General features: G+C 41.1%; 2 protein-coding genes across 2 annotated transcripts in view; both read left to right on the top strand.

Annotated features, from left to right (window-relative positions):
• The window catches only part of myo7ba (myosin VIIBa), a 222,945-nt gene that overhangs the window by 51,415 nt on the left and 155,015 nt on the right, over positions 1-16,515 (top strand). The gene's annotated exons all lie outside the window — the stretch shown is intronic.
• rab6ba (RAB6B, member RAS oncogene family a) overlaps positions 1-16,515 on the top strand; it is a 96,322-nt gene that overhangs the window by 70,590 nt on the left and 9,217 nt on the right. Inside the window, exons 6-7 of the mRNA XM_033622117.2 lie at positions 3,050-3,143; positions 8,120-8,186. Of these exons, the coding sequence (XP_033478008.1) occupies positions 3,050-3,143; positions 8,120-8,186 (161 nt within the window). The remainder of the gene's footprint in view (positions 1-3,049; positions 3,144-8,119; positions 8,187-16,515) is intronic.

Genomic DNA, 16,515 nt, shown 5'->3' with positions numbered 1-16,515 from the left:
CATGTGTAGTGGAGCTTCTCACAGTGCTCAGTAACTCAGGGAGTTGAAGAATGCACAGTTTAGGTGCTAGAGAGTCCCCAAAGTCCTGGATGCGGGAAACTTTGTGTGCATTGTACACCAGGCAGCATCAACCAAGTGGAGCCTGATGTGCTGACAGGAAGTAGTTTGTTCAGCTTTCCTCTTATTTTTTCTGTAGAGTTACTGCAGTACTTTGGTGTGAAGTCAGTTTATGTGCTGCTATGTGCTGCTGAGAGTACTCCACCCACAAAATGATCATTTGTATATCAGTCACTCACCCAGTGTTACGTTGAATCTGTGAACTTATTTTTCCCACGTGCCTCTGCAGAGATCGAAGGATCCGAAAACTGGGAAGCTGATGAATTGGATTAAAAAGGTTTAATCCAAGACTCATTTATCCAGTCGCAGGCTCAGCACTTCCAAAACACACTTTACTTACTGTTTAAAACACTTTCACATAAACGCTCTCATGCATGAACAAGTAGTGTGCCGGGGCAAACACTTGCTCAATAGAATGCACAAGCAGGGTTCAAACACACACGCTCGTTCAGGTGGCATCTTACATGCTTAAGTGTTTTCAATAGTAAGACTTTAGAGAATATGAATGTGTTTGGGAAGTACTGAGTGTACGACTTGATAAATAAGACTTGGATTATACTGCACGAGTTGTGTGAGAGTTTGTCAATGGATTTTTTTTTATAAAGTTTGTGGTTAAATGTGGACCCATGTTATTCCATTCCATCAAGAATTTTGTCATGTGAGAAAAACAAATTTTTCTCCACAAATTCAAGTATTTAGGTTTGCCAGCTGAAAGTTGAAGATTCAAATAATTTGTTGTGAAGCCTTCAGTTGACTGAGATTTTGCACATTTCGATCCAGTGTTAGCGTAGTTAGCACACATTAGCTCGGTGGGCTAACTTTGCTTGTTTACTATGAACGTTGATGTCAGTCTATTGAGAAGCCAAATCCGATTCGACTACTGACATAATTCTGAGTTGAGTACAACCCTAGAAGTATGTCTTTAAGGCAATCAGCCTCAATGATCCGGAGCCACAGGAGCTTGAGGGGATTTATCAGATATGAAAATTATTTCTGTAATTGACAAATTTATTGTCATGCTTAAGATAGTTGCTAGGGTTGCCCCAGACTGAGAATTTTCTTAATTGACCAATAGTCATCATTTAGGGCCATTAGTCGACTAGTCACCTGCATGTTTACGATATTGATTTAATTATTAAATGATATATTTTGGTGGTTTGAGTTGAAGGTTTGAGAGAATAGTATCAGTAACATTGTTAACACTGTGCTACATTACAGAGAAATACAAAACCATACTAATGAACCTTCATTAATATAGGCCTATATTTTATCTACAAGTGCACGTCACACACTGAACGAGCCACCTGTTAATGACGCTGTGGGCTAATGGGCATGTAGCTACTTCCATGTTTCAGATGATACGTCACGTTTGTAGTCGACCAATGAAGATGAGTTTACATATCACCTTGGGTTCGTCCTTCACCTTCTCAAAATGATCCCACACTTTGGATTTCCTGCCCGACATGTTATTAACTAGCCTGTGGAATAACCGCAGGTACCAGCCCTGGAAATTAACCTGACTCCTGTCTGACTGCTGAGCATGGCCACTTCCTGTGTCTGTGCTTTCAAATTAAACTCCCACATGGTCCAGTCATATAGGTTTGGATTTATTTTGACAAGGCCAACTATTAGACTCAACTATTAGAGGGCAGTCTTAGTAGTCGCTACTATGTCTGTGTGCCGTTCGGTGCTGAGCAGGTTGTGTACAGTTAGTGTATCGGGGCCTTTTCTCTGAAAGTAGCTGCCAGCAGTAAAGTTAGGGCCATAAAACCAAAACAATACACTTAAAGATGCTAAAAAGCTCCACAGAGCAGAAAGAAACAACAGTAAGTGAGTGAGTGAGAGTGATTTTATAGATATCCAGTATAATGAGTGGTCACGCTACAAAACAATAAACAAGACAAAAGATCAAATTGATCTTTTTGTTAACTTTGTAATGCTTTAGTTCATAATAACTGTGGATAGTGATGATGCGGCACCTTATTTGCACATACTGTTAAAGAGATATTATCATCAGTGGCTTCAGTGAGAGCTCATGTCATATTTGAGGACAGAACTGCTCTGAAACCCCAAATGCTCCACTAGCTGGGATGCCACACATCCATTATGCAATTTCCTTGCCAACTGCCTGTCTGATGATGAATAAGCCTCTGTGTTGTTTAAGTTGGAACTCAGACGCATGCATCCAGAAATAGCCACAGCAGCACTGGTGCAACTCTGTCAGGTGGTGTTATTATGTAAATACATCTCCTGTGCAGTGTTTTCTGTTCTCACTCCTTCAAAGGAGGAGTTATTTAAGGAGAGGAGGATCAGTTAAATATAATGTTGCTCTGTTTAATGCTTTGCACAACAGGATAACTTGCCAGTGTCAGTATGTTTGGACCAACGTTACAGCCAATTAGTGAGAGGTGGAGTAGTGGTATTTTTGAATTAGTACATCACTAAGATTTCCTTTTTGTTGAGAGGAACAAAGAAAACTGGTTACGTCATGTTTTTCTCAACAGACCAGAGGCAGGTTGATTTAAGCCCGTCGTCTTAATGAACCTGCTTCTGTGCGGGCTGCGGAGTCAGCAGGACTGCACTGATCTCTCTGTTTGTGTTAATGGACACCTGACACAGTCTCCGTTTCACAGTGAGAGCCAAACAATCACTGCCAGATTCATTAAAATCTAATGCAAATTGGCTGTTATTAATTTCTCGCAGGACAGTGTAATTAATCACTCTCAGTCATTAGCTAATTAAGTCTGGTGTATCCTCACCAGCCTAGAATAACAGGAGCTTTGGCTGCAGACAGCGGACCTCACTGTTAGTCTCTGTGTCTTCTCGTCTTTGTTGGATGTTGATGTGGTAAAATCAGCAACAGTCTGTAAACGGTTTTATTTCTAATGCGTTAATCTGCAGTGTTTTGATGATGATTATTCTCTTTTCACAGGCAAATCACAATTGAGGAAGGTGAGCAGAGGGCTAAAGAGCTGAGCGTCATGTTCATAGAGACCAGCGCCAAAACGGGGTACAACGTCAAACAGGTGAGTTCAGAGAATTTTGATGCTTCGATGTGTTCTTTTCAGAGAAAAAAGATAAATTACAGGCCAATCTGCCTACGATTGACTGATGCAATTACACAAATCACTCTTGATTTGGATGTTATCAGCCCATTAGATGGCCTTTATCTGGGAATATTAGCCACACAGATATGGGTTAAAGGGGGAAACAGGCCACACCTACGAAGTTTTAAGGTTTTAAGGCTTTACTTTCCTTAAGTTTAGGCCCAAAAACAACGTGGTTAGATTCAGAAAAAGACAGCATGGTACATCAGTTAAAACAACTGTCTGTGGTTAAAATGATTAATGTTAACTTTTGGTTTGACACGGGACACAAACCCTGCTTTCCTTGGTGAAAGTCCTGTGTTTGTGTGACCCTTCCCTCCTACCTGACGCAGACTTTCTCACTCTTTATACTGTGTCACCTGACTTCCTTCTTTGCTCCTATCAAAATTATTACGGTCATGAGAGGCCGCCATCATTTCATGGCCTGATAACGGCCTTCTGAACCTAAGAGTAGGTGTGGCAGGCCCCTTCTAACCCATATCGACACTTATAACCACTGATAACAACCATTTAATGGCCTGATAACATCCTGTTGACCTGTATTTCCTCTGAAACACTGACTTATATCTGAGTAAATAAATTTATCCTCATCATCTCTCGGCTGCTTGCCATCTGCCTGCATCTGTTTTACAGTGACAAAGACTTGCAAAATAAAAGTGTACCCTAAAGATGGAGTTATAGATTTATATTTTCACTTTTCATCGATGATACTGGATCGCTGATCTTTGAATCAATATATCAGTCCGAGGCGATGGATTGGTACACCACTAATTATAAGAAAGAGCTGATTTATTTTTTATTTTTCAATCATGGATGATTGGTGTCAGTATACTTTAACCAGACTGCTTCCTGCATGGTCAAACAGCACCTAAACCCCCCTTACTCCACACCTTTCTAATGTCAGAATCAATGGCGCTGCATCCATGAATTTCTGTAACTTTCAGAAACTGACAATCCAACGTTCACGCTCGCTATATGCAGCAGTTGCCCAACTGTGAAGAGTTGAGAGAATAGGCAGGGATTAAACTTCTCTCTTTAGAACTTTTGTTTTTTTTTTCAGGCTTACTCAACAATTTTTGTCACTTGCCCTCCGGTCGAGACTGTCTGAAAATGTGAGCCAGTAAACACATATTTAATGAGTACGAGCCGACCCCAGCATGTGTCTCTCAGCATGTTAAAGCCACCAACTGCGGATTAGTGATATGGCATTAAAACTGAGAGCAGGAATGCGATCATGTGTGTGCATCCCTGTGGGAATGTACAAGTAACAAACAAACCCACTCATCAAAACATTGCCCCACATTGCTACTGGTGCTCCACAGGGTACCTTTAAAGGTCTCTTGTTTTTGTACCATGCTTATTGCAGTATTTCTTTCTCATGTGTAAGTCCATGCTGTCGCTACCACCTGACCAAGACTGAATTGTGCATTTTTTCCTTCCTTTTAGTGACAGTAATGTTTAGAGAAATGTGTGCAGATACAAAGCGAAGCGCCGCCTGCCTCAACAACAGTGATTTGTCCCTGAACAGATGTTTGTGGTCGGAAACAACGACTATCTGTTAAGTTAATAAGTAGTGAGATGAAGGCAAGCTGTATTGTGTCTGTCCGTGAATGGTGTTTGCTGGCAGCACAGACAGAGGAGGCTATTCTTCAGCTCACTTCTTGCCAGTGTGGACTGACAGTGAAATGCCAGGATGGAACACAGTGGTGTGAAACCTACAGAACAAAGGTCACAGCGATGCCTCCAAAGGCTGCAATGTTCACACTGTTTTGCTGTGTCATCGCTGTCCACTGAGATGGTGTGTCAGCAGATTTAGTCTTTCTGGCATCAATTGGACCATCTTTCATGAGATTGTATAAGTGATGTTAAATCTACCGTTTGACAGTGTCGTTTAACTTCTTTAATTATTCTTTTTTTCACTATCATGAAATATTTTTTACATGTTTGAAGGTCTTTACAAGGACTAAATTTTACAGTAACACCTTAAAAAGAGAAGGGACAGATGCATACAGATCAAGCATTGAGAAAACAAAACAAGAAGCAGTGCCAAAATGAAAAAGACATCAAATACAAAACAAATCTAATGTAACATGAATAAATGAGTCTCTGCTTTATTTAGCTCTGGCTGGTGGATGTAAAATGCATCACTTTACCCTAGCATTCCCACTTCAAACCGTACCTTTAAATGTGGGCGGGGTTGTTGTCACTCACTGCTCCATCCAGCACTCACTGTATTTCCTCATTATCAGTGACACAGAGGGAGGTCTGCAGTTCGTTTATCGTCCACAGAACGAGGCTGCACACTTTTCAGAACAAATTAAAACAGGCTGCAGTGAGAGTCTCTCTCCATGGGATATTTAAAAATAGTGGGTTTGTGCATTTAGTCCTTCTCAGGCAAGCTCAGGGGTTTAGTGTTGGCTTAGCCCGATGCTACGTGACCCTTTTCTTGCTGTTTACATAACCAGGCTGAAATTAATACATATAAACACTTGAAGATCCACTCATTACTAAAGTAATGGTCAAAGTTTTCATATGGAATATTTAAGGTGTGTTGATTGAGTCACGTCGTCGGCTCGTGCATTGAGTAACATTACGAGTTAACGTTCCACCTTAAAAGGTACCGGCAGTCAGCCCAGTGAATGAAGTTATTTTTTCTCCGACACCGGCTGCTGCAAGAAGCAGCAAAACATCCTTTTCATTTTATAGTTACAGTTTACTAATAAAGCTCTCCACAGTATGAACAGTGGTTACATGAGCTTCAAAACCAGCCACAACTCAGCCCTGACCGTCCTCCACTTTTAGTACCAAATCTTTGTGCTAGGTACCCCAACAGAGGGGGGACCAAAAATGGGGACAGTAAGGAACGGTTCCATTGGTACCATCCACAACTTTTCACAGTGGAAACGGAAAAAACAGCGTACCAAACTGAACCGTACCGTACTGCTCGGTGGAAACGGAGCTTTTCAGTGCACTTACGCAGGAAAGTACTACTATTATGGTGTTATGTCATCGTGTCATTTCTGTCTCTACATGGTCACGCGTTAACAATTCTCCTCTGCTCTCTGTATCGCACATGGCAGAGTTCCGCCACACACACAGGTGAGCATGCTAGAGCGGCTCGGGCCGCATTTTCCTGACCAAACCTGACCCCAAGCCCGGTGCAGTTTGTCAGCTGACAAAGTTATTGTTATGGACACTGTGTAAATAACCAGCATCAAACGCACAGACAAACACGCTGCTCGCACGGCAGCGCAGCACAGCACTCTTGGTGCTGAGCTTGTGTTGCGTTCAGGCGTTGTCACGTAAATAACAACTTCCAGCACTTAAATAGGTCATAGCACAAAACAGCAGCATGTCAAGTGACTTTTTACTTTTATTATATTCAATAAAATTTTATTTTCCTAAATCTTGAGACACCTCATATGTAAGCTAGACAGACATTTCACCTGCTCATTACTGTGCACACATGTACTGTATGTACTTAGTCCTAAAGAGCCCTTCTGGTGCCAGTAGATATATAGAAACATCCCAGCAGGCTGTGCTTTGCAAGCATACAAAAAAGTTTCACACATGTGAAAATTATTTTTCATGCGTGTGCTTCACCTCCACTGCTACAACTCCATCCTAGGGGAAACACTGCTGTGTGCGTTTTGTGCAACAGGTGGATGTGGTAGTCTACTGGTAGGGTAGAGAGAGAGCTAAGTAGCATTGAAGTAGAGTAGAGCAGGGCAGAGAGATGGAAGCAAAATATATTAAACCCAGTGTTAATACAGCAGAACTGGAGAGAGGGGTGAAAAATAAATAGAGGTGGGCATGGCTCAAGTAGGGCGCTAAATTATAGACGGAGAACAATTGACAAGGATTGCCACTGCATGCCATTATGGTACTTGGCTACAATCGCCTATTAAGAATAATTAAATATGATGTGAAATATGGTACACTGATATATTTACTCAGATGTTGCATATTCTCAACAAAAAAAAAACCAAAAAAACGCCAAGAAGTATGGAAATTAGGGTATGGAAAAGTATGGAATTTTGAAATTCCAAATGTGTAGGAACCCTGTATACTGCGTAATACAAATAGCTTTTGCTGGCAGTGATTGGCTTAATTAACATTGTGTGAGGTTGTTTGGCAATGGCTCAAATGTAATGGATTTTCATTAATATAAAACTCTCACACTCAGAAAGCATTGTACACCCTGTATTGTTCACTCAATTTACTGTATTTGAATTATTGTGTGGAGGTTCGGGGCGACACCTACAAAAGCACCCAACAATCATTATGCATACTACAAAAAAGAGCCATAATTATAGTAAACAATGTTGGATATTGGAAACCTTAACCGTAACCCTTGATAAGAGGGGCATTTGATTTGAGTTTATAGACCGAATCACAATGTGTGTTCACAATAACTTCTGGGTAGAAAACCCCTGTGTCATATACGTACAGTTTAACTGCGCTGAGCAAACAGGGCGAGGGACAGCTGAGATATCAAGACACAGTGGTTAAGTGTCATCGGTTATGAGGGTGCTGGGTAACGATAAAGAGTGGAGAAGGGTTCAACATGCTCAAAGAGGTCTGGTCAACATGTTTCCCCTAATAACAACACTTAAATTAACAAATTAACATAAGGTTGCTACCTTTTTAACTGTTGGGGCTCAGACTAAAAAACACCAGATAGAGTTAACGTTAGTCCGACTGACAACTGCTGATTTCACACGTCTCCACAATTCAAATCAGTCACCATTTGTCTACCTGGAAGTCACTATTGTTGTTAGCATGATGTCATGTTGAGTCGACTGTGTTTTTCTTAGACAAAGTAAGTATCCATGTTGTGCATCACTGATTCAGTCTAAAAACAAAGTGACCTCATTCTGTGTCTTCCTTTCCAGCTGTTTCGGCGTGTGGCAGCTGCTCTCCCAGGAATGGAAAGTATGCAAGAAACAAGCAAAGAAGGCAGTATCCTTTGACCCATTTACATGTCATGAAAATCCACTTTCATGACATGATATTTTAATAATAATGTGCTCGTCGTCGTAGCTCAGAGGAAACTCTTTCTCATTTTAATCTCAATGTGATCGCATCATTCACTCCTCGCCTCTAAATGAAAGGACTTCCAGGAGTGAACTCTGCATACTGGCACCTACTTAAATAGGTGTCAGCTACCTGTCCAATTAAATCTGTTTTTAGCACGACACTCTCGCTAACTGGCGCCTAACAAGTGCAGGAGGTGGGGCTGAGCAGATAGTAGGTGCCCGCAGTTTTGTTGATGGTGGGTAGGCAGGTTTGCTCATTTAAACCGGTGACAGGAGTCTCAGTTTCTTGCCATCAGCCTGTGGAGCTGCTGCACACGACTCTGCTAACTGGCACCTTATATCTGCCGCTGTCAGCTGAGCGTGTCACAGCTCCACCTGTGGAAGATTTGTCAGCGGCTGCAGCCTTCACTTTTTCACTCTCTAAAAACATAATTCTAACACTTTATTCCTCAGGAAGCAGCATTTAACACTGCAAAATTAATTTAGCTACTGAGAGCATCTTAGGTGGCTTTTCAGCACACACACACACACACACACACACACACACACACACTGTAGAATGTATTTGTTTTGATTACATTTAAGAAGCGATTCCACTCGAGAGACACACGTGTTTATGTCTGATGTCAGAGGAGATAAATACAGCAGCTGAGACAGATTTCAGCTGTAATTTTCATCAGTAACTAAAGAGAGCCCTCAGGCTGTCTCGGCTCCTCTCACACTCCCACATTGATTTTCACATCTGTAAATATATCCAATGTGGGTAACAATAAGGCAGCCTACACTTCACACTCTGGCTCTTTTGGATGATTTCTGTAGTCTGCAGTTTAAAGAGGCATTTCATGCATAATATATCTGCACTCCACTTTGATTGGTTTGATTCTGAAAGAAAGCTGTTTAGCTCCTTAAACCACATTTTGATTTGAACTCCCTACTGTTATGTATTTACTGTAATCCATATAATTAAGTTCATTTAAGACTGTTTTGATACAGTATGCCTCTGTGAAGCTTCAGATTAGCCACTCTTTTCTTTTTATTCAAGTTTTTATACACTTTTTTTCCTTTTAAAGAGACTGAAGAAAACCAAAACAAAAGATAAAATCAAACACAGACAAACTGAGAGGACAGCAGCAGCTCACCAACACTGAGGAATACCATTATCACAGCACCAGTCCAAGTCACTGAGCCCACTTACAGTACATATCACATCATGCATAGAGAGATGATAATGATAATAATCGTAAGCCTTCACATTTTACTCACTAACATACAATAAGTTATGAGGCTACAACAAAAGCTAATCCCACCCACACATCAAAAGGTGGACAGATTATAGAAATAACACAGGCTGCAAAATTTCTGAGCTGTTTCCATGTATGTTAAATTACAACATCAGGTCAGTCTTTTCCAGGGAACCAGACAAATCTGGGAGCTCATACTTTATTGGCTCTAGCACATCAGTGTCAAAACTTCATTTTGGTTCATGGGTCACATACAGCACCTCCAAATCTGAGGCCATGGTTCTCTGCCGGAACATAGTGGGTTGCCCTCTCCAGGTTGGGGGAGAGTTACTGCCTCAAGTGAGGGAGTTCAAGTATCTCGGGATCAGGTTCACGAGTGAGGGTAGAATGGAGCATGAGATGGACGGTTTGGTGCGGCTTCTGCAGTGATGCGGGTGCTGCGCCAGACCGTCGTGGTGAAGAGAGAGCTGAGCTGGAACGTCCATGTACGTCCCAACCCTCACCTATGGTCATGAGCTCTGGGTAGTGACTGAAAGAATGAGATCACGGATACAAGCAGCTGAAATGAGTTTCCTCCGTGGGGTGGCTGGGCTCAGCCTTAGAGATAGGGGGAGGAGCTCAGACATCTAGAGGGAGCTTGGAGTAGAGCCGCTGCTCCTTTGCGTCGAAAGCGGTCAATTGAGGTGGTTTGGGCATCTGATCAGGATCCTCCTGGGCACCTGCTGTTCGAGGTATTTCGGGCACGTCCCACTGGTAGGAGGCCCCGGGGCAGACCCAGAACACACTGGAGGGATTACATATCTCATCTGGCCTGGAAACGCCTTGGGGTCCCCCAGGAGGTGCTGGAAAGTGTTGCTGGGGAGAGGGATGTCTGGGTTGCTTTGCTCAGCCTGCTGCCCCCGCGACCCGGCCTTGGATAAGTGGATGAAAATGGATGGATGGGTCACATACAGCCAAATTTAATCTGAAATGGGCTGGACTAGTAAAACCATTGCTTAATGGCCTATATATAACAACAACTCCAATTTTTTACCTTTCTTTTAGGGTAAAGATATAAAGTACATTCTGATTACAAGTGCAGTTTTAGTAATATGTCTCAGTTTTTCCACATTCAGGCAGTTTACTACTCACTGTCATAACATATGCATTTTCATATACGTTTCCACTCTTGCCCAGTAATGCTGGCATCACTCCAGCAAACCAAAGTGGAAGCTATTGAAGAAGCTTTTCTTGAAAAGACAGATGTGTATGCCTTACTTTCTCCAGAATTAGTCAAAAGTTTATTATACCAGCTCATGTCTGCACACTGTGTGTAGTCTGTTCACATTTTTCTGTCACTCAGGCGTTATTTTCATCCTACCTGCCCTAATATGCTGTGATTGGCCGTCAACACCTGGCAGCTGGTTGTTCAGTGTTACACATGTTGATAAATCAAAAATGATCTGTGAGGTTCCAGACTAATTCTGCATTTACGAGTTGGTGTGGCGATGTCAGGCTGGGTCAGTGTAGCCCCGTCCACCATATGAGTCGAGTTTAAAGGGATAGTGCACCCAAAAATGAAAATTCAGCCATTATCTACTCACCCATATGCAGAGGGAGGCTCAGGTGAAGTTTTAGAGTCCTCACATCACTTTGCCGTAAGCCTCCATTAGGTGGAGTTGTGTTGCTACCTCCTGTCCCCTTGGATCTCCGCAAGCGAGGACTCTAAACCCTCACCTGAGCCTCCGTCGGCATATGGGTGAGTAGATAATGGCTGAATTTTCATTTTTGGGTGCACTATCCCTTTAAGATCTGTCCAGTTTTCTCCTCTAATAAAAGGCGAGAAGTCTTTCAGGCAAGCAGATATGTTGTCAAGTTGGCAATCATAAGTTTCATGGTTGTTTAGAGGAAAAAACAATTGAGACAAGTGCTTTCATTCAGGGAATCATTCAGTTTGTTGGCCGTAAACAGGAAGTATAATGTTGCCATGCAGTCAGTGAGTTAGCTTGTAGCAGGGATACAAATTGAGCCTTGTTTTTTCACCCTATATTTTGGAAAATTGGCATCACTAAATTTAAAACTGTAACTGGATTACTGTGACACTGAAGAAAATATAAAAACCCGATGATTCTCAGGCAGGTTCAGGAGATACAAAGGAGGCATTTTGTACTTAAAACAACGTCTTTTGGAAGACAACCACTTGATTTGACGAACTCACACGGTTGAAGTGTCAGGGTTTGTTGTATTTTTGAACACCTAGATTTCGGTACATTAAAATGACATCAGGAGTGGATCTCTAAATGTAGTGTAAGCAGGAGGAATGAATAAAGCTAAAACCTGTTTGAATGTACATGTAGGCAGCTGGCGATTGTTTTAAGGCAACGTGAACCTATACTTTGACATAACCCATACTGTATTTTCAGGTCTAACTAGCTTTAGCATTAATAAAACCCATTATGTAGTCATGGAGACTTTAGTGTACAGTGGGTATACATGTCACCCTTATATTCGTTTAACAATCTTTCATATCATCGTCTCTTCTCCACATTACTCTGAGCCGTATCCAGTATTCGTTATTCCCTAATGCTGTCCCTGAAAGTTGCTGCTTGCACCTCTCGACATTTCTCTTGTACATACAGTAAATCAGCAACATGTAATGTTGTCGCTGTTTCTCCTCTGACAGCATTAGTCCTTCTCATCCTCGTCAACACACAAAGTAGGGTGCCATCTCTATGGTAACTGTGGGTGAATTATGAAATTGCCTTTGATTTAACCATGTGCGTACAGCACTGTCATTACTGGTTCGGTGTGAAGCCGTCTCGCTGGCACTGCAGCATTTATCTGCTCTAACGTGAACATAAATCAGATGCAGACCTTGGTGTAGTGAAGGAATGCCTTCATCTTTGATTATAGCCCATCGGTTACGGCGAGTCGTCCGGCCTTTGCAAACTGCACGGCCTCCGTAATAAACTCACTAACCTATCAGCCCTCTAAACTGTTGAGATCACCTCTCAGCTTTTATTGCAGTCAGGCATATTTCCTGGGTATAATGCATCACTCTCATTCAGCCAATTACCTTTTATCTCTCTTCCTGTTTTTTTAATCTCTATCTTTAATGAGGCATAATGGATGTGGGGGTGAGCTGTGTGAGGTGGAGGTGTGGTGATGGATGTCAGGTGGTGACAGTTCCTCAGCAGCTCTGTGCCTCTGCTGTCACTGTCAGTTAATGGAGCAGCTCCTCTGTTGTTACTGCACTGTGAATAGTATTGATTTAACTGGGAGATGGACGGAAATAGGCTCAGTACAGGATTCATACATACATGTTATATAGTCTGAAATTATGGAGGCACGGCAGCTTTATTTGTATAGCACATTTCATACAAGGGCAGTGCTAGCAAGCCAGTGCTTTACAGAGCAATGAAATATGAAACATGATAAAGGATACAGAAAAGAGTGAAGAGAAAAAAAAGATATACAGTACTGTGCAAAAGTCTTAGGTCATGACTAGCTTTGTTGTTTTCGCAAAGTTTTAATGACCATCCATATTTTTTTCAGCCTCTTAATTAAGATAGGAACAGAACGTATCGGAAATATGAACACAAAATAAAAACAAAATGGCCTCTACAGGCAAATGACAGTATTTAGTGTGACCCCCCCCATGACACTAAGCACATCTTGAATTCTTTGGGGAGACTGTCCTGAAGTTTTCTGAAGTAATCCTCTGGTATATTACACCACGCTTCTTTCAGCACTTCCCAGAGTTCTTCTTTAGATTTAGGCCGTCTTTTATTTCTTTCTCTGTCCAGGTGATCCCATACTGCTGCTATTATATTCAGGTCCGGACTCTGGGGAGGCCTGTGAATGACTGTCAGTGTTTTATCAGCAGTTTTTCTCTCTAAATATGATTTTACTGCATTAGCAGTGTGCTTGGGATTGTTATCATGATTAAAAATGAAGCCATTCCCGATCAGGCACTTTCCAGAAGGAATGACATGATGAATTAAAACCTGTACTTTTCAGCATTCATGATCCCATCAATTCAATTCGCTGACACCACTGGCAGACATGCAGCCCCAAACCAGAACAGACTCTCCACCGTGTTTCACTGAAGGCCGCAAGCATTCATTCCTCCATCTCTCTCCAGCTCTTCTTCTCACATATAGTCTGCAATTAGACCCAAGAATTTCAAACTTTGATTTGTCACCCCATAAGAGAGTCAGGTTCCTGCAATTGTTCAAATGTAAAGGGAGGTCATTTAATACTTGCCACTTTAGCCTATAAGCTGCTCTTTCTGATTTTTTCCTGTTATTTTAATACTGCATAGACATTATCTGTATTTTCTGGTTGTATTCTAATGAAGAGATCAAGAAATAATTATATATAGTCATTATAGCATTGCTAAAACGACAAATCTAATGGTGGCCTAAGACTTTTGCACAGTACTGTAAAAGGTAAAATTAATTACTAAATGATTTACAATTTAAGAAATAAATCACCATTAAAAATAGAAAAAGTGCAGACAAGAGGTGCAAAGGTAAAAAAGAATATTTTAAATTATTTCATTTTGAGTTTAAAAATAAGGATGGATGGATGGATAGAGTATGAAAAATGTTTGAGGTATCAATAAATAAATGAATATAGAAAAATCTAAATAAATAATAAATGCTCAGATTTTTTATTGGATTTTCAACATCACACAAATGTCAAAACTTACTTTTCAAATTTCAATATCAATTCAAGTGTAACGTACATCGAGAAAATACTTAATGCAGTGAAACAAGACAAAAAAAATGAAAGAATAAATAATTAAAAATTGTAACAAATGTATACATTGGTCACAGATTTTTTTTAGCAGGAAATAAATAAATTAATTAATTAAATTTCTATCTCTATTTTTGCACAACCACATTTATTTTAATTAGGTAGGAGGTCTTAAAAGAGAATAAATAATTGAAAATTTAAAAAAAAAAAAAATGATATCACAAAGGTATATGTTGGTCACAGAAAAAACGAGTTGTTAATTAGAAAGGAAATAAATAAATATATGACATGTAATTTATATTATTAGGTAGAAGGTCCTAATCTCTATATTCATTCATTTATTTCAGCATTTACTTTCTGTATTTATTTTTTCTTATGCGTTTTTATTTATTCATGTATTTTTATACATTTCTGAGGTTATTTATTGATTCTTATGGCACTGTTCATCCTCCATATGGCAAGTGCCTGCTTTATAGGGTTGCAACGGTATGAGATTTTCACAGTACGATAACTGTTTCAGAAAATATCGTGGTGTCACGCTATCATGGTATTACAGAATTTATATTATTATCAGTTAGAATGACTGATGACTTAAAGGAATGAAAACAGAAGGGTTATTTTTGGATGAACAAACATTTTATCGCGATAAATGAAATGTGACACCATTTTGTTTAACGGATGTTTGTGTAAAAAGTCTCCTCTTTGAAAATAACTAAAATAAAGGGGAGATTCAACGTCTAGTGAATGAACCATTCATGGACTGTAATGTAGAAGCATTTGTAGACAGAAATTTTGAAACTCTTAGATAAAAGAAAACGGGTTTTTCACCTGTGTTCCTTTTAAAGAACGAGTCCTCGGTAGACTTTGGGTTGGTTTTTCAAACGGTATTCACAGTGTACTCTCTGTTCCCTTTAATTGCCGGTTTTAAATTGGGGACGGGTGGGTCACGCTGATTTATGGAGGATGTCAGGCCTATGGGGCACAGTCTTCTGCTCTCTGTCTGAGAACAATTTCCTGCAGGGTCACTGGGTATTATCAGCGCCGCAGGACCCCAGACAGAGAGACAGTGAAGAGGGTACTTGACCCAGATCAAGTGCCGGGGTCATCCACGTTAATGAGACAGAGCCAGAAAGCAAACTTTAACACACCAGACTCATGATGATCGGAAAATGCAGTCAAAGGAAAGTGCCATTTCATGATTGTGTTTAAAAAGACATTGTGTAACACTCTCTATGCAAGTCATGTTTATAGACATTGTAAAGCATTAATGAGGCTTTATAAAACTTTATCAAGTGTTATATGTGGTTGACATGATGTGCTTTAAGTTTATCATTCATAATGCTTTATTCCTCCAAACCAAATTGACAACAGTGTCCTGGGTTACAGCCCATTATAACTACCATAGTTTTAATAAGTTATAAAGACACAGAAAAATGATTGAATGTATCATAACAGATTATAAATTCCCTCCATCTATTTTCAACCGCTTATCCGAAGCCCGGTTGCGGGGGCAGCAGGCTGAGCAAAGTATTCCTAGGCTAGTAATGGGTTACTGCCCTAGGCGAGGGAGTTCAAGTATCTCGAGGTCTTATACTCGAGTGAGGGTCGAATGGAGCGTGAGATGGATTGCAATCTGGTGCGGCATCTGCAGTGATTCCAGTGCTGTGTTGGACCATTGTGGTCCAACACACAGAGCTGAAACGGAAGGCAAAGCTTTTGATTTACTGGTCCATCTACATCCCAACCCTCACCTGTGGTCATGAGCTCTGGGTAGTGACCAAAAGAATAAGGTCTTGGATACAAGCGGCCGAAATTAGTTTCCTCTGAAGGGTGGCTGGGCTCAGCCTTAGAGATAGGGTAAAGAGTTGGGACATCCAGAGGGAGCTCGCAGTAGAGCCGCTGCTCCTTTGCGTCGAAAGCGGTCATTTGAGGTGGTTCGGGCATCTGATCAGGATCCTCCTGGGGAGGTGTTCCAGGCACGTCCCACTGGTAGGAGGCCCCGGGGCAGACCCAGAACACACTGGAGGGATTACGTATCTCATCTGGCCTGGGAATACCTTAGGGTCCCCCAGGAGGAGCTGGAAAGTGTTGCTGGGGAGAGGGACATCCATTGTTTTCTCAGCAGAGAACCATGGCCTCAGATTAAAAATTATAAGTTTGATGTTTTGTATCAATAATACGCTATAGCATGATTTTGTGAGCGCAAAGCTTAAACTTCAAACACTGGGGCGTCGGTAGAGTAGTGGATAGTGCCGGTGCCCCATGTACAGA

The sequence above is a fragment of the Epinephelus lanceolatus genome, chromosome 6 (assembly GCF_041903045.1).
Source record: "Epinephelus lanceolatus isolate andai-2023 chromosome 6, ASM4190304v1, whole genome shotgun sequence".
Lineage (NCBI taxonomy): Eukaryota > Metazoa > Chordata > Actinopteri > Perciformes > Serranidae > Epinephelus > Epinephelus lanceolatus.
The sequence above is the reverse complement of the archived record's forward strand: the minus strand, read 5'-3'. Positions and strand labels throughout refer to the sequence as shown.